We start from the raw sequence: 26,149 nt of genomic DNA, 5'->3' as shown, positions 1-26,149 counted from the left end.
AAAATGCAAATATTATAATATCAAGAGAAATTCCTTTACACCGCGAGCAGTAACTGCTCGGATGTAATTGTTTGATAAAAGGAAAAAATAGTTGCCCACGCAGCAATCAAAATTATATTATCTTTTCACCACGACACGTAGGTTGTGTATTTAAAAGATAAAAGAATAAAAGAAAAATAGCAGACTACGAGGCAGGAGGATCTTGACGGGTTTCCTGGTTGACGAAAGTTGTAGCTTCATTGTCCGCCCCTTCCACGCCAGTGGCCAAGGAGATTTCAGGTGAGGCAGGTATCTTTGCTCTCTCTTCTTCCGCCAGGTGAGCAACGCAGTGGGCTATCTCAGCATGCCTCGTGTGCTCGAGAAAATAGCTGAAGTTGGCCTCCTGGTTGTGTTTCTAGAAGTCATAGAAACACTTAATCGTTGCATTCTTGTGTCTCTCCAGATTACTGGCATTGGCTTTCTCAAGTTCCTTGACCCAGCCTTCCAGCATTACAGCCTCTTGTCTGCTCGCAATCAGGTCTTCCTAGAGCTTTTTTGTCTCGTGGTAATTGATGCAATTAGACTCCTTATATTGGTCTCTTGACTCGATGGCCTTGTCCAGAGAAGTCTGCTTCTCCTATAACTCTGTAGCCAACTTGTTTTTCTCCTCGAGCAATGTTGCGTTTGTCTTCTGAACTGCCTCAAGCTGCTCAGCATGTTTTGCTTCGACAGCCTTGAGCTCCATAGTGTGTCGTTGCTCTGACATCTTGGACTGCTCGGTGATAACTCCCAAGCAAAGCCAGCCAACAGTAATGGCCAGCATTGCCTGCAATCAGCATGAAATTTAAATTGACTATAATATATAAGAGGATTAAGTCTATACAGAAAAAGACAACTTACACTTGCGAGCTCATTTATTGTGCGGGTTAAGATCTGGTCGACGTCCATTGTCTTTGTCCCAGCCATCGCTTCTCGGCAATGCTTGTGCCTCAGAATTTTTGCTATCTTGTCTTTGGCCGATCTTAGGGCACTGCTCGATATGTCGCCCCCTATGGAAGCAGGGGCAGCTTGTTAAGTCTGGTCAGCTGGAGCCAGTGGGGAAGGTGTCGACCCAACTGGAGCAGGTAGAGTTTGCTGCTCGAAGGGAGACGGAGGTGCTATTGCATTTACTGAAGGATCGTCTGCCAAAGGGTCAGCAGTACAAGTTTTCTTGGCCGGAGGCGCTTTACTACTTTCCCCGTGATGCCGCCTGCTCACTTTCTTCTTGCTCGCAGGAGCTTCAGGAGCCTTAGGAGCACTGTACATATCAAATATGTTTTCGTATTCCATGTCTGAACGAACAGTGAGATAGTACAAACAACTGAGTGTGTTATGTCAGGAAAAGAAACAAAGAAAATTGTAAGTAAAATACCTGCGCTATCATTACTGGTCGCTACATTGTATACTCTACTAGTGTTACACTCACTCTCTAGCATAAAGAAGTCTGAATCTAAATTAGGAGCGTACTTAAAATTTCCGTCCCCGTCAAACAAGTGATAGAGAATTGGCAAACTATCTAAGAACGAGAGATCAATACCGTTCTCATCCAAAGATTCGTCGAGAGGTTCGCAAGGTTCGGTGGCTTTCTTTTTTCCCTTTCCCAGTTGGGCGGGGGGAGCAACAGCTCGCGGGTGTTGGAGGGTTTCCTGATTGTCACTCCAGTGGTCCTCCTCCTTTGAGGTTGTGACACGTTTGGGTGCTGCTTGGGAATCTCCTCGCCGGTGGCACTTCCCACTGTTGACTCCCTCACATCCTGGTGAGGTGCGAAAAGCCCGACCAGCCTTAGATTAGCCTCTGTGACCAGATGCTTAACACTCTTCTCTACTTCAGCCGGGGTAGCCAAGAGTGCTGATCGGATTTCCATGTCTGGAGTGGGAGCCGTTCGCAACCATGGACCTGAAATACACTAAATCTCTAAGGGGGATGCAGGAAGAATTAAAGGGAAATAAACGACCAGGAGGGCTAAGAAATTACCTCCTTTAGTGAAGGCCAGGTTGTTCGCGACCATTTTAGTAGTCAGAAAAAACTCCAGATGGTACTTCCCCAGATTGGATATGAAAGTAGTATCACTCAGGAAAGTGTGTGTCGAACATTGTTGGTAGAAATGGAAGAACCCTGTGTTTTCTTGGTTGGGGTGGATTTTAGGTCGAACAAGTAGTTGACCTCATGTGGCGTGGGGACAGGCCATTTCTTATAGTTGTAAAGGATATAGAGTGTCGAAAGCATTCTATATCAATTAGGGGTTATTTGAAAAGGAGCGACCCCAAAATAGTTGGCCACTCCTTAGAAGAAAGGATGGAGGGCAGGATCGCCCCTACCTTGATATGGTACCTCGACCAGGCGCTGAAGGCGCCTCCAGGAAAATTAGCACGTTGGTCTCTGGTAGGTTGGACTAGGGTCACCTTGGGAAGTCCGTATTTTTTAATATAATTCGCAATCATCTTAACCATTCCTCGGTTAGGAGGGGCGACGTACCATTCAACATCTGGTTGAATAGCATTTCAAAGTTGAGCATGAGTTTGGATGCTAGGGTCAGGGATATTTCTTTCTCGACAGTTGGTCGAGGGATTTTCAACCTGAGAAGCAAGCTGATTTGAAGGATTGAAAGGTTTCTTTTTCTGGGCTTTAGACTTAACTCGACCCATATTTTGACGCGGGGACGATGAAATGTTCGGGGTAACTCGAGAAAAAGGAATTTCTGGAATCAACAGCGACGGTTGCTCCTTGTCCACTAAAAATTGGGCTAGAAATTCGTCGTCGATATGCCTCTCACCCCCCATGGATCTTGCATGAAAAGCTCTGAACAGAGAAAGGGGGAGATGAGAAAGTAAAGCCTAAAACTTGTATTGAGAGTTAGAATAACGTTGCTCGAGTATAAAAGTTAAGCTTTTATATGACCAGCAACATTCTAACAAAAACACTAAATTTTATTCGAATAGTTTGAGAAATGGATTAAAAAGCGGAAGTAAAAAGTTTTTCTGAAAAAGTTTATTTGACTCCGAAAGGGCGGGAAAAACCCAATTTTTCAACTAGTTTAAAAATCGAATTTATACGTCCATTTTACGCCCTAAATCTACAATCTCGACTACCAAACTGACTCCTAACTCCTATAAAACATTATTTCACTACCCTATTGTTGTAGAAATTAATATGATTAAAATATGCGCAAGTATACACAATCGACAACAAGTAATACAGTGATAATGTATCAAAGTTCGTCTCCACAGGGACTTTTCAACTAAATTAATGTAAAATCAACCAAAAACAGTTTATAATACAGTAACCAAATCAAGAGAAAGGTTGTGTAATTAATTATGAAAATAAATGTAAATGAGCAAATTAATTCAAATAAAAATCAGAGATTGAAATGAAAGAATTCTGGGTGGATTTCAGATATGAAAAAAATAGATTTAGGTGGTTAATTCCCCTCGGTTCGTTCCAGTTGCTACAGCAATGGCTCAGCAATGGGTCAGCAATTTATGTCACAGTTAACAGATTTCGTAAAACCCAGTGAGTTTTTCCCAAAACTTACTATCTGTTGTTTATAACCCCCCTCAATACATTCCTGCATTAAAACAGACTATAAACAATCCATCAAGCACCAAATCTTGAAGTTATACAAGGCAGCAAAATAGTCCTATTCCACTACTAAAAATCACCTAAAAATAGATGAATCTCTTGCATCAATTGAATGGGTTCAGCTAGACTTCCCTTTTCCAAGTTAGATCTAACTTAATAAATGCTAAATATGGCCAGTAATTAACATTCAATTAACATTACAGCACATTCAATTGAACTATGACATAAACAACTTCACCATGCATTTAGAAATTTAGTTCATACATAAGGGTTCATAACCACCAAATCTTTAGAGTGTTAGTTCATAGCTGAAATTGTAAACATAAAACCAGTACAGAATATTTCCATGGAGTTTGAGCAGAAATTGAGATGAGAAAATAATACAAAATTAAAGAGAAATAGAGATTAGAGAGAATTGAGTGTTGAGCTCTAGTCCCCCTTAGGCGTCTGTCTTCTTTTTCCTCTCCTATTTCGTACTCCCTTCTTCTTCTTTCTTTCTGCTTCTCTCTGTACTTTGCTTAGTGAAAAATATTCAGAATTCTCCAAAATGATCCGTGCCTTTCCATATTTCGGCTGGGCTCTCTTTAAGGGTACTTGGTTTACCCTAATTAGCAAGTCAAAGTCAATCTTGCCCCCCTGTCCTTTGCCACACCATCCAGCTGACTTAATTGTACAATATTCTCGCCACCTCAGCGCCACTTATGTCTCATTAAGTCCAACTGGCATTTGTCACGTTTTCTTCCTGGGCTCTGCCAATTGCTACGGTAGGTTTGCTACAGCATTAAGAGTACAGCAACATGCTCTTTCCAGAATTTTTCCTCTTCATGATCCAAAGTTCCCAATCACCTGTTTTAGTCTCCTTTCCTGATTAACATAAACACGAAACTACATAAATCACTAAGAAAAATATGATAATACAGATACACAGTCCCTTGATACAAATATACACTAAATGGACACAATTACACTACTTACAACTCATTACTCTTTTGTTTTGGCTTGAAAATTAAGTTTAAAGATGTGAAAATAACTCTAAATCCTAGAGTTATCAACACCCCAAACTTAGCCTATTGCTCGTCCTCGAGTAATGATGACACCACAGTAAACACAACAGTAAACACACACAACACACACACAACCGATGAGAGATTCAAAAGAATTCAAAATGGCCTAGTGAACATTGATGCTCTCAGAAAAATGGAATTAAGTGGAATAAAGAAATGTTTCTGCCTTAACCGTATATGCTGCCCTTTCAAATTTTTCTCACTGGATATTACTAACATCTCTCTAGAGTCCTCTAATCAATAATGTATAAAATTGCATCCCACCGAACTTTGAATTTCTCTACAATTACCCTTTGATTTTTCATTCATAATAGCTCCATAAGTTGAATTAGTGCACTCCTCTCCACTAATGTAGTCTCAACTTATCCCCTTGATCAATAGGACTTTACTAAGCTTGTAATGTAAGGCTTAGGCTAGGGTATGATAAATGATATTTTTTTTTACTAGCTTAAACCTAACCACCTCACTTGTCAAAAATCTAGCCTCTCCCTCATGATTTATCACTCTTGATTCACTTCCCTATAATTATTTTTACTCACAAGGACATGTTATTGTACTGTAATTCTCTTGCTATGTTTTCTTCTGATCTCCTTTTTTTTTTTCTTTTGCTTTTCTGTTTTGTTTTTTGTTTTTTTTTTTTTTTGTTTTTTTTTTTTTTTTTTTTGATATTTCATTTACTACCATTATATATATATATATATTTATATTTATTTATTTTTTTTTTTTTTAGAACTACACAAATTCACAACAAAAAGAGAAAACTATATGATAAATAGCAAGAGAATATGCTTGATATTATATAATGATATGCCTTGTGAGCTAATTCCCCACCCCAAACTTACAACCCAACATTGTCCCCAATGTGGCTAAAATAATGATCAAGAATTAGCTCGCCACAAGCTACACTCTCCACACTCACCCATAACTTAATATGAGAAACAATTTGTTTTGACAAGTGATAGCAATTAAGTTGGGAAACATATGGAAAATGTAATAAAGGGGATGATGGGATGCATGATCAGGTTAAAAAAAAAGAATAGGCTCATTGGCTCAAAATTGGGTGACTAAGGGAACAATATGTTTATTAGGAAGGCTAGAAAGGCACAAGCGTCCAAGGATGGCCTAAATCATATCTTAGGGACAAGTCGAGCTAGGATTTCGCCTCAAGGAAATGCACTAATCAATTCTAGACTCTACAGCATATACTTAGCAATCAGTAAAAAAAAATGCAAAGTCTGGTGGGAAAACAAAATTATACTGTATTGAAAAGAGACTAAAAAGACACATTCATAATATCCAGCAATGAAACAGTCAGAGACAACATATAAAGCCAGGCAGTCACATAAATGGAGCGAATGGAAAAATATCATCATCGAGCGGAACACTAGGCCACAGGAATAAATTTTAAATCTCTCAACACACACTAACACAAACAAAACAGTACAAGACAATACAGACACAGAATACGAAAAATATAGTCTAAAACATATATAAAAAAAAAAAACTAACATAAGAACACAAGTGCAGAACAGGAATTAAAATAGTGAATAGGATAAGGAAACCCCCTTCACTCGGAGTCCTCGTTAGGAGCATCCGGATTAGGTGCAAGTGCTGAATGTGTAGTCCATGGATCAAGAATCTGCTGCGGGAACGGAGGGAATTGGGGAATTGCTCTCGGAGTCAACTTCTTGAAGGTGCGCTCCATGATGCCATCACGCTGCTGCTCATATTGCCAAAAAGCGTGCATACGGTCACAAAGCTCTTCCTGCCTGTGATGCATTTGTTGTTGCATCACTTCAAACTGAGTGAACCGCTCCAAAAGGGCATCGTCGACCGGGGCAGCAGGTGCTGAGGAAGAGGCAGAGGCGCGGGGGTTCTTGGCGGCTCGGGATGGGCCAAAACTGACAGCTGCTCTGGGATGTAACAAACCTTCCTCGGGCAAAACAGGGACTCCAGCTTCACGGCAAAGAGCGGTGATGGTAGCAGGCAGAAACAATTTCCCTTTTCCGCGTTGGGAACACTCGAAGATCTCTTGAGCTAACACTGTCCCGACATCTACTTGGAATCCCTTTTGCAGGCAATAGAGCATGAAGGCGCGAGCCTTGCTCACCGTAGAATCATGCGAAGTAGGGCAGAGAGTGGTCTGAACAAATGAGTACAGACATTTAAGATCATGCTCCAATTCCGTCCTCCGAAAACGTAAGTTGTCGTGCTCATCCACATCCCAGGTAGAATCATGCTGAGCGATTGTTTCCATAACTTCTATTAGTGCGTCCCCTGTCACCTCCCCTCGGCATGGGGTAAAAGAGCACTGAACTGATTCTAGTTCAAACAAATAATTAATTGCTTCAGCATTGAAAGGCACCTCAACTTCTCGCACAATGACTGTAGTGGGCCACTCTTGAGACAGAAAGTTCGCATAGAACTCTCGGACAAGCTCAGTTACGGCGGGCTCGGGCGGCACCACAAAATTCTCCCAACGCCTCTCACTGATTGTGGTACGTAACCACTCAGGTAACTCTTCTATTCCAGCTCTGTCAGCCACCAAACCTCTCTCAATGTACAGATCCCGACTAACCACTTGGTTGTTGTATTTTGCTTCGGCTGTTGGACAATAGAATTTCTTTACTTCATGGAAGGGCTTCTTCTTCACTTTATGTGCCACTCTCTTAGTTCTTGGCATGATTGAAAACAGGAGAGTGCCCAAATGGACGACAGCAAAAGGGAGGCAGCACAGAACAGAACACCAATAGAGACAACTAAAAACCCCCAATAAGAGAAACACAGCCACAAGTGTATATTTTGAACACAGGACTATTACCCCAAATGGTGTCACTGAGCCGAGATGTGCTTGGCGGAGAAGAGGCAGGCACGGTCGGGGTTGTTGCCGAGATTCGTGGGCTGGAGAGAAATGATGCTCAACTGTGACTCACGGAGCAGGGGTGCCGTAGGCGTGGGTCTCGTCTGACCACAATGGAGGCAGGGACTCTCGGGATCACTGGAAAGGCCGCCTGGGGTCGGTGCGAGGGGGAGAGGCGGAGCGATTACTGGGCTGAGTCCGTCTGGTTTGCCGAAAGTGGCCGTGTGTTAGTGGTCGGGTTGTGGGGGAGGTATGGGCGGTGGCTGGTGATGTGAGGTGGAGAAGGTGATGGGATGGCTTGGTGGCTGTTGGGATGGGTCAGATGGGTTCGGCGGTGATGAGATGGGACGGACGGGATGGCTCGGAGTGGTGGGAGGCGGAGCTGGGTGGCTTGGGTGAGTGGTCGGCTGAGGGATTTCGGAGGTTGAGGTTGGCGAGGGCGGCGGTCAACGCTGGGGCTTAGGGGTTTCTGAAGTGTATGTTGGCGAGGGTATACGTAATATAAAAATATAGATATATATATATAAACATAAGAGACTTATATATATGTATATATGATAAAAGTAAAATATTAATATAATGAATATAGCAGAAAAGTGACATATGAATAGATATATATATATAATAAAATAAAAGTAAAAGTAACCTCTATATATATATTGTTATGATTATAGAAATATTTATACATACATATTCAGTATACCCTCAATGTGACGCTATGTCAGGTGCATTTGTGGGCTAATGTGAGGTGGATGGGTTGACTACACATGGGGGCCCAGTTGACTTACTCAGAAAGCCCAATAAAATAAGAGAGATAGATGGACCCTTTCCCATGTAAATCTGCTCGGCTTGCTGGGTCCACAAAGAGCCAAAAAGATTAAAGGCCAAATGATTGGTTGGAATACTAGGAACATGCCCAATGATTGCCCAAGTATTTTTTTCTATTTCAGCACGTGCCAGCTTCTCACTTTCGGACCAACCAGCCTCGATGAAACCCCGATACTTCTATTTTTTTTTTTTTTAAGACTCATTTAGTTTCTGCCCAGTGATGCTGACTGGTTGCTATAGCAACTGAGCAGCAACTCTTTCCCTGCGACCCTGCGAAATGCTGAAGCAATGATATATCAGTCCATCATCCCAGAAAAATAACACCTCTGCCCAAACTTCTATTCTCAGCCTATTCCCAGCTTTATCAACTCTTGGCTGACCTGCTGCTTGATGCTCTATTATTATTATTTTTTTTTTCAAGGGGTAATACACCCCAAACTTAGTTACATCCATTATTTATGTACAACTGTCTCTTTCACTCATGGGTTGCCCAAATGTGCCACAAGAAATGCATGGCAACCCATAGCCTTTCTCCTTCAAGCATCCTTCAGATGGACGGAGGTCCTTTCTCTGTCAACCTCCCCACCAAAGTAATGTTTCAGCCGCTGTCCGTTAACTGTGAACTCCCTCCCAGACTGATCTTCGCGAATTAAAACAGCTCCAAAGGGGTAGAATTTAGTCACTGTGAAGGGGCCCGACCAACAGGATTTTAGCTTGCCAGGAAACAGTTTCAACCTGGAATTAAACAACAAAACCTTCTGGTTCTTTTCAAACACCCGCTCCTTAATTCTTTGATCATGCCACCTCTTCGTTTTCTCTTTATATAGCTTGGCGTTTTCATAAGCAAACAGCCGCATCTCATCTAATTCATTCAGTTGCAACTTTCTTGCTTCTCCAGCCACTACAAGATCCAAATTTAACATCTTCAACGCCCAAAACGCCTTATGTTCTAATTCTACAGGAAGATGACATGCCTTCCCATAAACTAGGCGATAAGGGGACATGCCTAGTGGAGTTTTATAAGCTGTCCGGTAAGCCCAAAGTGCATCGTCTAGGCGCTGGGACCAATCCTTTCTGCTTGGATTTACAACTTTCTCCAAAATGCCTTTAATTTCTCGATTTGATATTTCAGCTTGCCCGTTGGTCTGTGGGTGATAGGCAGTGGCAATTTTATGTTTAACACTGTACTTTGCCAAGAGAGCAGCCAATACTTTGTTCACAAAGTGTGTTCCCTCATCGCTAATTAAGGCTCTAGGTGTCCCAAACCTTGTAAACACATGTTTATGAAGGAACTTCATAACCACTCTAGCATCATTTGTCGGACTAGCAATTGCCTCTACCCATTTCGATACATAATCCACCGCCACTAGAATGTAGAGATTCCCAAAAGATTGCGGGAAGGGACCCATAAAGTCGATACCCCACACGTCAAACAATTCCACCTCCAAAATGCAATTAAGAGGCATTTCATTCCTAGCGGAGATATTGCCCACTCGCTGGCAGCGATCACAATGTTGAACAAAATTATGGGCATCCTTGAAAATAGAAGGCCAATAGTATCCTGACTGAAATATTTTGGCAGCAGTTCGTTGCCCACCAAAATGACCACCATAAGGGGCTGAATGGCAGCTCTCTAGGATGCTGGAAACTTCACTTTCTGGGACACATCTTCGCATTATTCGATCTGGGCACTGTTTATATAAGTAAGGTTCATCCCAACAGTAAAATCTGACATCATGTAGGAACTTTTTGAGCTGCTGTTTGGTAAAATTTGGTGGATACACGCCCCCAACTAAAAAGTTCACGATGTCCGCATACCATGGTACTTCCTCTTGTTCCACAGCCAGCAATTGCTCATCAGGAAAGGTGTCTTGAATCTGCAATTTTTCCTCTGAATTGCTGCTGTAAGTGCTTGATTCCAGCCTTGATAAATGGTCCGCTACTTGATTTTCAGTGCCTTTCCTATCTCGGATTTCTAAATCGAATTCTTGCAGCAAGAGAACCCAACGTATAAGCCTCGGTTTAGAATCCTTTTTGGCTATCAAATACTTGATAGCGGAGTGGTCCGTGTACACAATAACTTTAGTCCCCACAAGATAGGAGCGAAATTTTTCAAAGGCAAAGATCACGGCCAGCAGCTCTTTTTCTGTTGTAGTGTAATTAATCTGGGCATCCACCAATGTTTTGCTTGCATAGTAAATAGAATGAAAAATTTTGTTCTTCCGCTGCCCAAGAACAGCCCCAATAGCGAAGTCGCTAGCATCGCACATAAGTTCAAAAGGTAGAGACCAGTCAGGAGCTGTGATCACTGGTGCTGTAACAAGGGCTGACTTCAATCTCAGAAATGCCTCTTGACATTCATCAGTAAAATCAAAAGGCCTATTTTGCTCCAGCAAGCTGCATAAAGGTTTGGACACCTTCGAAAAATCCTTGATAAAACGCCTGTAAAAGCCAGCATGACCGAGGAAACTTCTAATGCCTTTTACTGTGGTAGGGGCTGGTAGTTTCTCAATAACTTCCAGTTTAGCCTTGTCAACCTCTATCCCCTTGCTAGACACTTTATGCCCCAACACAATGCCTTCTTGCACCATGAAATGGCATTTTTCCCAGTTCAACACTAGATGAGTTTCTTCACACCTCTTTAAGACTTTTTCTAAATTCTCCAAGCAACCTTCAAATGAATCCCCATAGACAGAGAAATCGTCCATGAATATCTCCAAAATACTCTCAGCCATATCTGAAAAAATCGCCATCATGCACCGCTGAAATGTGGCCGGTGCATTGCACAAACCGAAGGGCATTATTCTAAAAGCGAATGTGCCGTATGGACAGGTGAAAGTGGTCTTCTCTTGGTCCTCCGGCGCTATAGAAATCTGATTATACCCAGAATACCCGTCAAGAAAACAGAAGAACTCCTTTCCCGCCAAGCGGTCCAACATTTGGTCGATGAAGGGCAAAGGGAAATGATCCTTTCTAGTGGCCTTGTTGAGTTTTCTGTAATCCATGCAAACCCGCCATCCGGTGAATGTACGAGTGGGAATAAGCTCATTGTTGTCATTAGTAACTACTGTAACGCCCCCTTTCTTCGGAACACATTGGACAGGACTCACCCACTTGCTGTCAGAAATTGGATAAATAATCCCATAGTCAAGCCACTTAATGACCTCTTTTCGAACTACATCTTTCATTACTGGATTCAAACGCCTTTGCTGCTCCACAGAACTAGTACAATCAGATTCCAGCAAGATTTTATGCATACAAAGCGCTGGACTAATCCCTTGAATATCAGCCATTGTCCATCCAATCGCCCTTTTATGCTGCTTCAGCAGTTTCAGCAATGCCTCTTCAGCAACAGACTCCAAACAGCTAGATATTATCACAGGTAAAGTATCATTGTCGCCCAAGTACACATACTTTAAATGACTTGGCAGTGGCTTTAACTCCAGCTGGGGTGGTTCTTCAACAGATGGTTTAGGGGCCTGAAAGTGCTTTTCTGGCAGATTTAGAGCTTCAAACACCTTACTAAATTTCTTGGTTGGTTGGCAAGAATCTACCCATGTAATCATCTCCTCATCTTCACTGCTATATTCCTCCTCATCTCCAAAAATCTGGGTTCCCATAGCAGCTTTTTCCACCCTGTTATTGAACTTCTCAGCTACCAAAGTATCAACAACGTCAACTCTAGAGCATTCTTCCACTTCATCCGGGAATTTCATAGCTTTAAACACACTAAAGGTGATTTGTTGGTCATTCACCCTCATGGTAAGTTCACCATTTTGCACGTCAATAAGAGTACGCCCTGTAGCAAGAAAAGGCCTACCCAAGATTATAGGTACCTCTCTATCCGCTTCATAGTCTAAAATGATGAAATCCGCCGGGAATATAAATTTATCCACTTGAACTAACACATCTTCAATCTTGCCCTCGGGATGAGCCATAGATCTGTCTGCAAGTTGTAAAGTAACAGTAGTGGGTCGTGCCTCACCAATACCCAGCTTCTTGAAAATTGACATAGGCATAAGGTTGATACTAGCGCCTAAATCGCATAATGCTCTTCCCACATCTCTACCCCCAATTGAGCACGGAATTGTAAAACTGCCAGGATCTTTTAATTTAGGGGGTATTTTACTTTTCAACATTGCGCTGCATCCTTCTGTAAGTGCTACAGTTTCAAACTCCCCCAAACGCCTTTTCTTCGTCAAAATATCTTTTAAAAACTTAACATAATTCGGCATTTGCTCCAATGCTTCGACCAAGGGGATATTAATATGCAGCTGTTTCAGTACATCCAAAAACTTTCTGAACTGACCATCCTGTTGTTGTTTGCGAAATCGCTGCGGAAATGGAAGGGGCGGTTTAGGACCAGAATTTACTGGAGCAGTTTGCTGACCCTTTGCTGTAGCAACTGGGCCAGTTTCAGCAATTTCCTGGGCAGTTTTGTTACTTGTTTCTCCTTCACTTTGGATTGAAGTGGGCTCTCCACTACCCTGTATCTCCTCAGAATTTCCCAGATTTTTACCATTCCGCAGCTGAATAGCTTTACAGTGTTCTTTCCCATCTCTCCTTGGATTTTCTGTATCACTAGGCAAAGATCCTTGCGGCCTAGTTTTCATTTCATTGGCTAGCTGGCCGAGCTGCATCTCAAGATTACGAAGAGAAGCTGCTTGGCTCTGTATTACTGCATCATTCTTAGCCATACACTCCCTCATTAGATTCTCCAAAGAGTTCGGCTGGGAGTTTTGAACATGTTGTGAAGGTCTTGGCTGCTGTGAAAAACCTGGTGGATATGCTTGTCTTCCTTGTGCTGGTGCTGTGCTTGAACTTGCTCCTTGACCCCCCCATGACAGATTAGGATGATTCTTCCATGCTGGATTGTAAGTGTTCGAATATGGGTTGTTGTTGCGGTTGAAATTCTGATTTCCCACATAACAAACTGAGGCTGGATTTGAAGGGCAATTCTCAAAAGTATGCCCGTCCCCACAATACACGCATGACACTTCTGCACTTTGAATGGCAGCAGCTGGCTGAATACTTCCTCCCAAACTCATATTCTTCAAGATGTTGGTCATTGAGGCCATTTGAGCTGTTAGAGTCGTTAGTGCATCTACCTCAAGAACTCCCGCCACCTTTCTAATTGTAGGAGCTCTAGTGTTTGACCATTGATAGTTATTACTTGCGATCCTTTCCAAAATCTCAAATGCTTCGTTGTAAGACTTGGAAAGAATGGCTCCATTGGCTGAAGCGTCCAATACCATTCTAGAAGCTGCATTGAGGCCATTATAGAAGGTCTCCATCTGTATACAATGTGGGATACCGTGGTGTGGACATTTTCTTAAAAGCTCTTTGAATCTTTCCCACGCGTCACTAGTGGACTCATCTTCCAGCTGCTGAAATGACATAATCTCACTTCTAAACTTTGCATTTCTGGTGGGAGGGAAGTATTTTCTCAGAAATTTCTCAGCCAAGTCATTCCAATTTGTAACGGAATCGGGAGGCAAAGTGTTGAGCCATGATCTAGCTCGGTCTCTTAATGAGAATGGAAATAGCTTCAGCCTTAATGCTTCTTCACTCACTCCTTGAAGCTTAAAGGAATCACTCACCTCCAAGAATGAACGAAGATGGAGATGAGGATCCTCCGTTGGCATCCCGCTGAACTGCCCCACAGTTTGGAGCATTTGAAACATCACTGGCTTGAGCTCGAATTGAGCTGCTTGGATTTCTGGCCTCACAATGCCTGGATTTAGCTCGTTAAACATGGGGGCAGCGTATTCCCGTATTGCTCTGGCTCTGTCATCCGCCAAAACAATGGGATTAGTAACTTGCTGGCCATCCCCCTCATCATCAACACGCTCAGCCATAGTGCCTCGGCTTTTAGCCTTTTGATCCTTTCTCCTTTTTCTGAAAGTTCGTTCGATCTCGGGGTCAATAGGAGCAAGTTCAAGGTCTTCTTGCTGGTTCATAAACTGTAGGTACCTGAGATTGCACAACCCGAACCAACAAGATTAAAAACAATGAAAATAAATTGTCAAATAGTTGATAAAACAGAATTTAATTTTAAAGTCCTCGGCAACGGCGCCAAAAACTTGTTGTAGAAATTAATATGATTAAAATATGCGCAAGTATACACAATCGACAACAAGTAATACAGTGATAATGTATCAAAGTTCGTCTCCACAGGGACTTTTCAACTAAATTAATGTAAAATCAACCAAAAACAGTTTATAATACAGTAACCAAATCAAGAGAAAGGTTGTGTAATTAATTATGAAAATAAATGTAAATGAGAAAATTAATTCAAATAAAAATCAGAGATTGAAATGAAAGAATTCTGGGTGGATTTCAGATATGAAAAAAATAGATTTAGGTGGTTAATTCCCCTCGGTTCGTTCCAGTTGCTACAGCAATGGCTCAGCAATGGGTCAGCAATTTATGTCACAGTTAACAGATTTCGTAAAACCCAGTGAGTTTTTCCCAAAACTTACTATCTGTTGTTTATAACCCCCCTCAATACATTCCTGCATTAAAACAGACTATAAACAATCCATCAAGCACCAAATCTTGAAGTTATACAAGGCAGCAAAATAGTCCTATTCCACTACTAAAAATCACCTAAAAATAGATGAATCTCTTGCATCAATTGAATGGGTTCAGCTAGACTTCCCTTTTCCAAGTTAGATCTAACTTAATAAATGCTAAATATGGCCAGTAATTAACATTCAATTAACATTACAGCACATTCAATTGAACTATGACATAAACAACTTCACCATGCATTTAGAAATTTAGTTCATACATAAGGGTTCATAACCACCAAATCTTTAGAGTGTTAGTTCATAGCTGAAATTGTAAACATAAAACCAGTACAGAATATTTCCATGGAGTTTGAGCAGAAATTGAGATGAGAAAATAATACAAAATTAAAGAGAAATAGAGATTAGAGAGAATTGAGTGTTGAGCTCTAGTCCCCCTTAGTCGTCTGTCTTCTTTTTCCTCTCCTATTTCGTACTCCTTTCTTCTTCTTTCTTTCTGCTTCTCTCTGTACTTTGCTTAGTGAAAAATATTCAGAATTCTCCAAAATGATCCGTGCCTTTCCATATTTCGGCTGGGCTCTCTTTAAGGGTACTTGGTTTACCCTAATTAGCAAGTCAAAGTCAATCTTGCCCCCCTGTCCTTTGCCACACCATCCAGCTGACTTAATTGTACAATATTCTCGCCACCTCAGCGCCACTTATGTCTCATTAAGTCCAACTGGCATTTGTCACGTTTTCTTCCTGGGCTCTGCCAATTGCTACGGTAGGTTTGCTACAGCATTAAGAGTACAGCAACATGCTCTTTCCAGAATTTTTCCTCTTCATGATCCAAAGTTCCCAATCACCTGTTTTAGTCTCCTTTCCTGATTAACATAAACACGAAACTACATAAATCACTAAGAAAAATATGATAATACAGATACACAGTCCCTTGATACAAATATACACTAAATGGACACAATTACACTACTTACAACTCATTACTCTTTTGTTTTGGCTTGAAAATTAAGTTTAAAGATGTGAAAATAACTCTAAATCCTAGAGTTATCACCTATCAATCATTGATCAAAATGCCCATTTACCTCAAGTCAATTTCGATCAAGAACAGCCAAGAACTCAGATTCGAAACGAATAAAAAATTATTTTGCATGGCAATTCAAACGACTAAAAGTTTCATAAAACCTACTTGGATGAAAGGTGGGGAATGAACACGAAAGCTTTGAGCGTCTGAACAGAAGTTCCTTAGATCAGCAATAGGAGCTTCTAGGATTTCCTTGGCTCAAATGATCGAAGTTCTTCAGAGTTCTTGAAGAAGAGAAGGCGAGTGAAAAGTAAAAAGTGAAAACGTGATTTTGGGGTATTATTTATAGTGATGGCGACACCATAAAAGAAGTAATCATGAAATTACTCTCTTCAAAGTATGGGGAAGTGTAATAGCCGTCAGACAAGTTTTTGGGAAACCAAAAGACTTGATTGGACATGATTGGTTACTTTTTTTGAGAAGGCATGTGCGGCTCTGACAGATTTGGTGGGGTAAGCGAAGGGTTAGTTTCCTAAGTTTACTTTATGCTGGTCGCAGTAAAGTAAACTTAGGGGGCAAATGTTTACCCAAAAATGGCTGCTGATGATGTATCAAGGATTTCTCACACGTGGTTGACACGTGGCAAAGTCAAAATAAGGCGGTGTTGTTCGGTGATCGACCAACTATACATTGCTTCGTCAAGCCTTACTATTAGACACGACCAGGCTGGTCGTATGATTCGGTTTATTTCCTTAAAAGATTATAATCTTGTAATAACTACGTTGATTATTTTCTCTTTATTATCTTCATACACGGATATTAAGGCTAGTTAAGGCCCATTGGCCCATGTAACCCCGTTGAGCCTATAAATATGCATGAAATAGTTCAAGGAAGGGACTTTCGATCTTGGAATCTTTTTCCTGAATATTGAAAGAGAGAACATAAAGTGCGATTATCCATCGTCTGGTTGTAATTCTCCCAAGGTTTTGTGAAACTCAGGAACCCTAGTTCTTTGATCACGGCATTGGGATTCAATATTAATAATAGCACTAAGTGGACGTAGGTTATTACCATTCATTGGGGCCGAACCACTATAAATCGTTGGTGTTTTTTCTTTACCATTAGATTAAACTCTTAATTGTCATCTCATTTCCTGTCGTATTCTTGACTCCGTGTCGTGAGCCAAATCGAGGGTCAACACTCAGGATTTAATAGAAGTTTATATCAAACAAATAATCATGAAAATAAAACATGTGAGTAAAGTGATTGACCAAATCAAAAATTGTTTCTATTCTTTTATTGATAATAAAATGAGATTACAAAGAAATTGGGTTTAATTAGGGCATAAAAACCCAACACATACAACTTCACACTACACCAAATACACCCTAGCATAACACAAGAATATAATACAACTGAAAAGGTATTATTATATACATATATGTGGTAAAATAAAAAAATGGCACTAATTTATTTTGGTGCCCGCCTATTCATTTTTCCCTTCTTCACACCCATTATTTTTTCCTAGCCCACCACCGTTCTCTTCTTCGCCTAACAAACGTTCTCTTCTTCGCCTAGCCCACCACCGTTCTCTTCTTCGCCTAGCCCACCGTTCTCTTCTTCGTACCCATTCTTTTTTCCTAGCCCACCCATTCTTCTGCGCCTCTCCCTACTTGAAATCTTCCTTTAAGCATCTCTACCATCCCGACTGCATTCTGCCCTGGCTCGCTCACCATAACTCCTGCCCCGTTTGTCAGTTCCGGTTACGAGCAGAGCAAGCCAAGCTGGACTCTTTTGGGTCCCCGAAAGGTGTTTTGTGGTTAAGGGACTTGATGATGGGGGATGAGGACTGGTAGCGGCGGCGTTCAGGGCTCATTCCCTCTCAACCAGATTGCAGAGGTGGAGACAGAGACGGAGACGGAAAGAGACTCTTCGTCTAGTGTTTCTTTCGTTCAGGGATCGAGGCCATGGAGATGATATGGAAGAAGATGGAAGAAGAAGAAGAAAATGAGGAACAACGAAAGAAGGCACGAAGAGTCTCGGAAACAACAGGTACTTTCTTCTTTTCTTTACTTTCTCGGAGTAGTTTGGTTTTAACGGCTGTTTGGTTGCTGGAAAAGAATAAAAAACTAACCAAATTAATATAATATACCTAAAGGTTTGAGATGTTGATATGGAAAGAAGAACTTTGTTTGCCTTGTTATAGAATGTTTTGAGTTTTTGCTGATTGGCAGAGAGAATATGTAATTCTAGCAAGGAAATTATATTTGATTTGTTAAATTTATGACAGGCTGAGACTGCACATGAGGGTAATGAGAGTGATGAAGGGGAATACGAAGAAGGGCCTGCTAAAATTATCTGGTTAGGAAATGAGATCATTTTCAAGAAGAAAAGGATCAGGGTCTCGAAGAAAAACAGTCCACTAAATGACTTAAGTAGAAAAGAGGCTTAGTTTTTTGATACAAAGCTGAGATGAGTCACCTTATTAAGTCAATAAACCATGGATTAAGTAAGTTTTCTTTCTTTTATAAATATGATTGAATATGCAGATCTATTTTTATTTGACAATAAATGTGCCTTCTGTTTTTTTAACTTTGATTATAAATAGTTGAAATCTAGGACTTTTGGGGAATTCGCATACTATCATTACGAGTTTGGGGACTTGTCTTGAGGTATCATGATTTTCAATTTTTGTTTTCACTTTTCACTCATGTTTGGATCTAATAAAACCTTGTACTTGTTCTTATTCACGTGTTATTTGATTGAACTGAAACTTGGTTGTGCATTTTGTTTTTATTGTTGGTTTAGTTGAACTATGTTTAAAGCTTTTGGCCATCAACATAACATGGTGGTATTTTAGTATTAACTGAAACTAGCTTGTATTGTTCAGATTTGGACTGTTTGGGAATAAGAATGATTAAGAGTGAATGTTTGTATTTAGGCTAAATTCGTATCTATAGAGTATAATTGTGTTAATTGATGTTTGTATCAATTTGTCTGAAAGTTTTGTTTGTCTTACTACTTAAGTTGGTCTTGTACTGGGCAATAATGATCAAATTTTTAATTGCAGGATTGAAAATCGTTCCATGTTTTTGCCCATTCATTTCTGGCAAGTAGATGGTATGAATGATTCATGGCAGTTCCTTCTACCTAATTCGGTAGCTTCTTTTCTTTGGGAAGATCTTGGTAGAAGACGTTTGTTGGAACTCCTCATCGATGGTGATGACCAGTCTAAATCTCAGAAGTTTGATATTGATGAAATTTCTGCCAATCAACCCATGCATGTTACAAGTGGGACTTCTAGAGCTCTAAGCATTACGATAATAAAAGAAGAGAAAGTCAATGTTGTTAAGATCAGTGACTGGTTGCCAGAGAGTGAACCTATTGGAATATTGAGTAAAATAGGCACATCTCCTCTATCACAACTTTCTTTAAAGAACCCACCTCAACAACAATCACCGTCCACCTCAGACTCAGAATTTCATGTTATTGTTGAATTAGTTGAGCTTGGAGTATCAATCATTGATCACACACCTGAAGAAATTTTGTACCTCTCTGTTCAGACTTTTATTTTTTCATATTCAACTGGCTTGGGCTCTGGAATTAGTAGGTAGGTTCCTTTGGATATTTTATAGTTGAGTTTAGGTGAGTTCGCATATTTTTGTGCTTCTCTATGAGCATATTTATACGTGTGTGTATGTGTATTTCTTGAATATCTCTAGGATGCATTGATGCAGTATTCTTGTTTTTATTTTATTTTATTTATTTATTATTATTATAATTTTTTTATGGATGTCATCTATTCTTGTTAGATGTGTAAGCTTACCTTGTGCATATTATTACCCAATAACTAGGGAAAATACCGAGTTTGATCAACAAGAAAGGTATGTACTATACTAGTGGTGGGAAAAATGTGCTGGTTAGTATTTTGTGGTTCAATCTTAAGTAAATTAGTGGGGTCTTCTCCTAAGAACACATCTATATGTGTACTTGAATGTGAAACACAGATTTAGTTTGATCCACTCTCCTGGATAAATTTATGCATGTGTTTCTTTTGTAATGTCACATAGGTTCAATTACTTTGGCTTGGTGCTCTGGTGCTTTTGCTTTTATTTCTCTAATTATCCACAACTGCCAAGTTCCAACGCTTCAATTGTCTTCTGTGTTGTAAGTTCAAATTAAGAATGCATGAGATACAAGTGGATAATCATCTGCCATTAACTCCAATGCTAGTTCTTTTCAGACCACAGAAAGTGGGGGATGAGACGGATTATATCTTGAAATTTTCTGTGACCATGCAATCAAACGGGTCACTGGATCTTTGTGTCTATCCATATATTGGTTTTTATGTGAGTAGATCATTGTTTAGAGGAGGTTTTTTTTTCCTTTTTCTTTTTTATACTGATCATATTTTTATTGATCATTTAGGGTCCTGAAAATGCTGCCTTCCTGATAAACATTCATGAACCTATTATATGGCGCCTTCATGAAATGATCCAGCAGGTCAACTTCAATCGCTTATATGATAACCAAACCTCTGCCGTTGCTGTTGATCCAGTTATCTAAATATGGTATGTAAGATGCTCAAGTTGGTGATTTGTTTTTCGGCTATATGTTTATGCCCTGTATTTAAGATGAGTTCTAATTATGTTTGTGGAATGTACAGAGTTCTTAACATCTCAGAAGTTCGGTTCAAGGTGTCAATGGCTATGTCACCCAGTCAACAACCAAGGGGTGTACTTGGCTTTTGGGCATCATTGATGACTGCACTAGGAAACACTGAAAATATGCCAGTATGTATTCTAATTCTATTATGTTATGTTATTAGATAGCGAAGTTGTTTTATTGTAACCCCAACGACATCCCTGTGCTAGGAAACAGTAATCTGTTATGATGGCGAGACCTTAGTAATTTTACTATGAAACTTTCTACTCAAAATTATGTCTTGAGTAGATGAGTGTTTTTCAATAATATCTATTATCTCCTTTCTATATTTCCCTCTGCACCACTTATGTGAGCTTCATCCATTTATCAAGCCATCATTATGTTTCTGGCCATCCTGAATCACATGGCATTACTGTGGAGTTTCAATATTGCTTTTGTTTTATTCTATTTTTACCATTAGGACACAGAAACACCAGGAAGTTTCTACAAACAAACACCTCTCTTATCTTTGTATGTTTTCATAATCAAACAAACCACAGTGCCTGAAGTGACAACTAAACTCTTCAGTAGAAAGACCCAAAGAAACACCCAGAAAGGCAATCTCCCACTAAACACCATCTCTTCTTCAACATGCAAGAACATAGGACTTAGGTGGAGGTAAAACCAAGGAGATATCCAGCTACTTTAACTAACTGCAGTCAAAGTCTTAAAGCCACATGATAATGTTTTATGAGAGTGTGTCCATCAGGTTGACAGAACATTTTAATAACATATTTTGTATTTATTATCCAGGTTAGAATAAATCAAAGGTTTCATGAGAATGTGTGCATGAGGCAGAGTTCAATGACAAATATTGCTATTTCAAACATACGGAAGGATCTCCTTGGCCAACCTCTTCAATTGCTTTCTGGTGTTGATATATTGGGCAAGCAGTGCACTTGGACATATGAGTAAGGGTATGGCTGCCTTATCAATGGATAAGAAGTTCATCCAAAGTCGGCAGAGACAGGTTTGCATACTTTTTTTACAAGGTCAATATGTTGTTTTGGTTATATCTGGAAGGTTCAAATATTTAAAGTCGATTAACATGACAGGAAAACAAGGGCATAGAGGATCTTGGTGATGTTATTAGAGAAGGAGGTGGTGCACTAGCAAAAGGCCTATTCAGAGGAGTCACTGGAATATTAACAAAGCCTCTTGAAGGTGCAAAAACTTCTGGTGTTGAGGATTTTGTTCAAGGTGTTGGAAGAGGACTAATTGGTGCAGCGGCACAACCAGTTAGTGGGGTTTTGGATCTTTTGTCAAAAACGACAGAAGGAGACAATGCAATGAGAATGAAGGTAGCATCAGCTATAACTTCTGATGAACAACTTCTTCGCAGGAGACTTCCTCGCGTAATTAGTGGTGATAATTTACTCCGGCCTTATGACGAGTACAAAGCTCGAGGACAGGTATTGTTTTTCAACTGTTTATGTAAATTCCTTGACTAAATATTTGTTATCAGGAAATCTCTAAGATTGATAATTTGATTTGCAATTATCTAAAATTATTTCAATGTTTGTAGATCTACATTCAGTAGTAAATTGTTTGGTCCGGACATTAATTAGTAAAGATATAAAAATGCTTGGATATATATATAAATATTCAACATTCTGATGTGCGAAAACATATGCTATTAATTCATCTTATAAAGCCTTCCTTTTGTTCAATGATTTTATTTGTTTGTTATGCAGATTATTCTACAGTTGGCAGAATCAGGTTCATTTTTAGGCCAGGTTGATCTTTTTAAAGTACGTGGAAAGTTTGCCTTAACTGATGCTTATGAAGATCATTTCTTAATCCCAAAATCAAAAGTTCTTGTGGTTACTCATCGAAGAGTGATATTATTACAGGTAAGCTAGCTTGACTAAAATCGTTCTATGTCTGTATGTAGTCTCCTTCTCAAACAACATTAAATAAAGTAGTGTTGAATTTCTGTCAATTCCAGAAACCCTCTAATATCATTGGTCAGATAAAGTTCAACCTGTAAAGATTTAGGCTACTAAAGATTTAAGCTCAAGTTCAACCTGTAAGTCAATATCCACGTCACTTGTCTTATTGTTTAAAATGTTTTGATATTTAGAAGTAGCTTAATCTCTGTGATATTTATAAGGAAGGATTCTCTGTGAGGATAATATTAATTGGAAAGCCTCTATTTTGACATGGACTTCCTATTTAAGATTATCAATTAGTGAAGGAGTGAGATCAAAGAAACTTGACGTTGAACATTTTCCTATTTATTTATTTTCACCATGTTAACCAAATAACTTATTAAGGACCTGATTTAAAACTAGCATCCTTGGCAACAGTTGATTGATCTATTTTTTGAGTGCTTGGTCTACACTAATGGTGATGCATGTTTCTTGGATAGTTTTCTTTGCCATTGACATATTATACAAAATTAATATTCTTCTGATGGAATAACCATACATTATCTTATTCTAGTTCTATGATATTTTATCATCCATTAATTATCTTGTACTTTTTTTTAGAAGTTTTTACATGTTATGACTACCTGTCTATCCGTAGCCATAGTATTCAATTATTTCTTCTACAATATTAAGCAGATTATGGCTATAATTTTTCATTGTCTGCTATATGAGCTTTCTGTGCAAATTATGACAAGTTTCTTTTGGTGTGTATGCTGCAGGTATCTGGGCAGGAATGCATACTGTTAGGTACTTTGATGGAAAAACGTACAAGTGGGTTGGGATAAGCCATCAGCCTAATATTATTGGAAAAGTATGCTCTAAGTTTGGTGTTTTAGTTTTGAATATTTAATGGAGAGTTAATATTATTGGAAAAGTATGCTCTGATTTTGGTGTTTTAGTTTTGAATATTTAATGGAGAGTTACTAAGTTGTAGCAAGAAGTTGAAAATTGGATCATATTGTTTGGAGTAGAAATACATGTGTTTTAGTGTTTTTTTTTTCAGGTAAATAGAAAATCATGGATTCCCTGTACTTTTTAGCTTAAGAAATTTGCTTGTCATGTCTCATTTTCTGTTTCTTGTGAATCTTTGTTATTGACACCGAGTTAGATGCATTTTTTACTGACTCAGGTCAAAAGAACACTAGAACAATTTACACCATCATCATATTCATGTGGGCTTATTATTAATTTGCATTTGTAAGATGTTTCCTATAATAAGCCCACATGAATATGATGATGGTAAAACAAGATATAAGCCACTAGAATCATCTTATTGGATATGTTTAACTACTTTTACTTGATTGCTGCATTTGTAAGCTGTTTCCCTTTATCTTGCCTCGACCTTGCCTGCCATTTCTATTTAGGTCTCATGTCCTACTTTTCCTATTTTCATTTCAGTGCTGTAGAAGAGGGGTAAAGGTGGTTGTTGTTGGGGTCCCCAAAACTATAGACAATGATATTTTGCTGATGGACAAAACTTTTGGGTTTGACATTGCTGTTGAGGAAACACAACAAGCAATTAATTCAGCCTACATCAAGGTACAAAATTTCATTATATTTTGTGATTTGTTCGATTTCATTTTGATTGCTTAAGTTTCATGCATTATAATATCATTGTTAAAGAATTCAGTGGGAAAAACAGTCTTTGTTAACTTCTGAATCCTTATTACAGGCACATAGTGCATACCATGGTATAGGAATTGTAAAGTTGATGGGTCGTAGCAGTTGATTTATTGCTATGCATGCATCCCTGGCTAGTGGAAAAATCGATATATGCTTGATACCAGAGGTATTTGTGCGACTTACTAATTGGTTAGTTATTTTTGAGATTCTGTACTGATACTGGTTTTATACATTTATGGTACCTTTCCATTTACATGGTCCTCATGGTGATTTGCGGCATCTGAAATACCTCATTGAGACAAAAGGATCAGCAGTGGTCTGTGTTGCTGAGGGAGCAGGGCAGGTTAGTCATAGTATAACATCAGTTTTTCACTAGTTGAAACATGATCAACTGATTGGAACTAGTATATTTTTTTTCCTTCTGGATCTAAATATTATGAAACCCCTCCAAAAACAAAATGCTAGCCATATGTTGAGATTCAACTAGCTAAAATGAAACAACAAATTGATGTTTATCTTTCTAAGGATCTAAGTTAGGTATGTTACATCAATGGTTTTGAAGATACAGTTGGATCATTAAATTTTGATAGCATGTTGAGTGTTTTGCTATGATTGGCCTGGGAATAGTCACTGTTTTTAGTTTAACACATTTTTGCTTGTAAACTTGTTTTTCCAGCTTACTAATAGTTGTTCAAATATTGCCTTTCATATTTTGGAAAAGGCCTAAAGCAACAATTGTTTCAAATATATGATGTGGTTAGGCCAAAGAAGCATGAGATTGAGAATTTGTGAAACCACATTCTACATATCCTATATATAAATTTAAGCACAGTCCAATGGTGCTAAATTACTCCTTTCCCCTTGTTGGATCTATTTATATACATAGTGTAATCTTGTAAGAGTTTTTGACATATAGAGCACTCAATTCTAAAGTTCACTCTTACAATAGTCTAGAGGAATTCCATTAGGAATATATGTGAAGTTGTATTATTTTGCATAACTTTTTTTTTTGTAGCATAGTTTCTTGAAGTATTTTTTAAAAAAGACTTTTGTGGCTGCTTATTTCCTATGCAGAAACTGTGAAGCTATATGAAACAGTTGGAATGGGAAATGGAGAGAACGAGCTAAAGCAAGAGTGAGAGTTGGAGGATGTTATAGTAGACAATACTCTCCACGTTTCTTGTTATAGTAACTTTTCAATATGTTGAATATTTAAGAATACTTGAATACTTAAATAACATTTTGTTGTTAATGACAGTGTTGAATATTTTAAACTAATTTGTGGATTGTTAATACAATGTTGAATGTTTTTAGTTTTTGTTATTTGAAAATCAAGTTTATTTGATGATGCTAGTATGTATTAGAAAGTTAATTTTAATTAAATAAATAAAAAATAAAAATATAATAGAATAAATTAGTGTTATATAAATGAATATATAATGAGAATTTAAACTTATCTAAATATTAAAATAATACAAAAAGTGTGTTATAATATCTATTACAATAACACTTTTATAAGTAAAGAATTTTGTTATGCATACTTAATTATATAACACAAATAATGTGTTATACTAAAGTGTAGTATAACACAAAAAAAAGTGTTATACTAAAGTGTAGTATAACACATTTAAAAGTATTGAAATGTGTTATATAATCTACTATAAATAACATAATTAAACACTTACTTATATATTAAAATAACACAGAAAGTGTGTTATCGTTGACAGTACAATAACACATCTGTATAACACTTTATCAGTGTTATGTAAAGTACCCTGACCTACGATAACATAGTCGATCTTAACACATCAGAAAGTATTATCGTATGTTTTGATAACACATTTTCGGTGTTATTAAAAGAATTTTTTCTTGTAGTGTAATACAATCCATTAACAACAACTCAACACCTCAAAATAGATACCTTAACCTTCTAGGACCCCAAATGACCTTAAAATAGGTTTCTAATAGTTCCAAGGTCTTACATTAGGATC

The 26,149-nt window shown here is 38.8% G+C and overlaps 1 protein-coding gene, 1 long non-coding RNA gene and 1 other non-coding gene across 7 annotated transcripts; all 3 read left to right on the top strand.

Annotated features, from left to right (window-relative positions):
- Nucleotides 1-13,659: 13,659 nt before the first annotated feature.
- LOC133828163 (small nucleolar RNA R71) lies at nucleotides 13,660-13,766 on the top strand. The gene has a single exon (XR_009890800.1). It is a non-coding gene; the product is annotated as a small nucleolar RNA R71 (small nucleolar RNA).
- A 3,668-nt stretch (nucleotides 13,767-17,434) lies between these two features.
- LOC133822531 (uncharacterized) lies at nucleotides 17,435-21,812 on the top strand. 5 transcript variants are annotated; one of them, XR_009887916.1, is made up of 9 exons: nucleotides 17,435-17,952; nucleotides 18,191-18,409; nucleotides 18,509-18,572; nucleotides 18,971-19,510; nucleotides 20,073-20,249; nucleotides 20,329-20,471; nucleotides 20,567-20,693; nucleotides 21,358-21,574; nucleotides 21,660-21,812. XR_009887916.1 is itself a non-coding variant. In XM_062254905.1 (7 exons), exons 3-5 carry the CDS (start codon nucleotides 18,987-18,989, stop codon nucleotides 20,464-20,466), a joined length of 768 nt encoding a protein of 255 aa, XP_062110889.1. In that variant the 5' UTR covers nucleotides 17,440-17,952; nucleotides 18,191-18,409; nucleotides 18,971-18,986; the 3' UTR covers nucleotides 20,467-20,471; nucleotides 20,567-20,693; nucleotides 21,358-21,575. The 5 variants fall into 5 exon arrangements, 1 of the variants encoding a protein (XP_062110889.1); XR_009887915.1 differs by lacking the exon at nucleotides 18,509-18,572 and having other exon boundaries at nucleotides 17,436-17,952; XR_009887917.1 differs by lacking the exon at nucleotides 18,509-18,572 and having other exon boundaries at nucleotides 17,437-17,952; nucleotides 20,134-20,249.
- A 2,124-nt stretch (nucleotides 21,813-23,936) lies between these two features.
- On the top strand, nucleotides 23,937-25,481 carry LOC133822532 (uncharacterized). Its single transcript, XR_009887919.1, has 3 exons — nucleotides 23,937-24,074; nucleotides 24,208-24,501; nucleotides 25,233-25,481. It is a non-coding gene; the product is annotated as an uncharacterized LOC133822532 (long non-coding RNA).
- Nucleotides 25,482-26,149: the final 668 nt, after the last annotated feature.

This window comes from Humulus lupulus, chromosome 3, assembly GCF_963169125.1.
Source record: "Humulus lupulus chromosome 3, drHumLupu1.1, whole genome shotgun sequence".
In the NCBI taxonomy this organism is placed as follows: Eukaryota; Viridiplantae; Streptophyta; class Magnoliopsida; order Rosales; family Cannabaceae; genus Humulus; species Humulus lupulus.
Note: the sequence above shows the minus strand (reverse complement) of the source record. Positions and strands in the feature narration are given on the sequence as shown.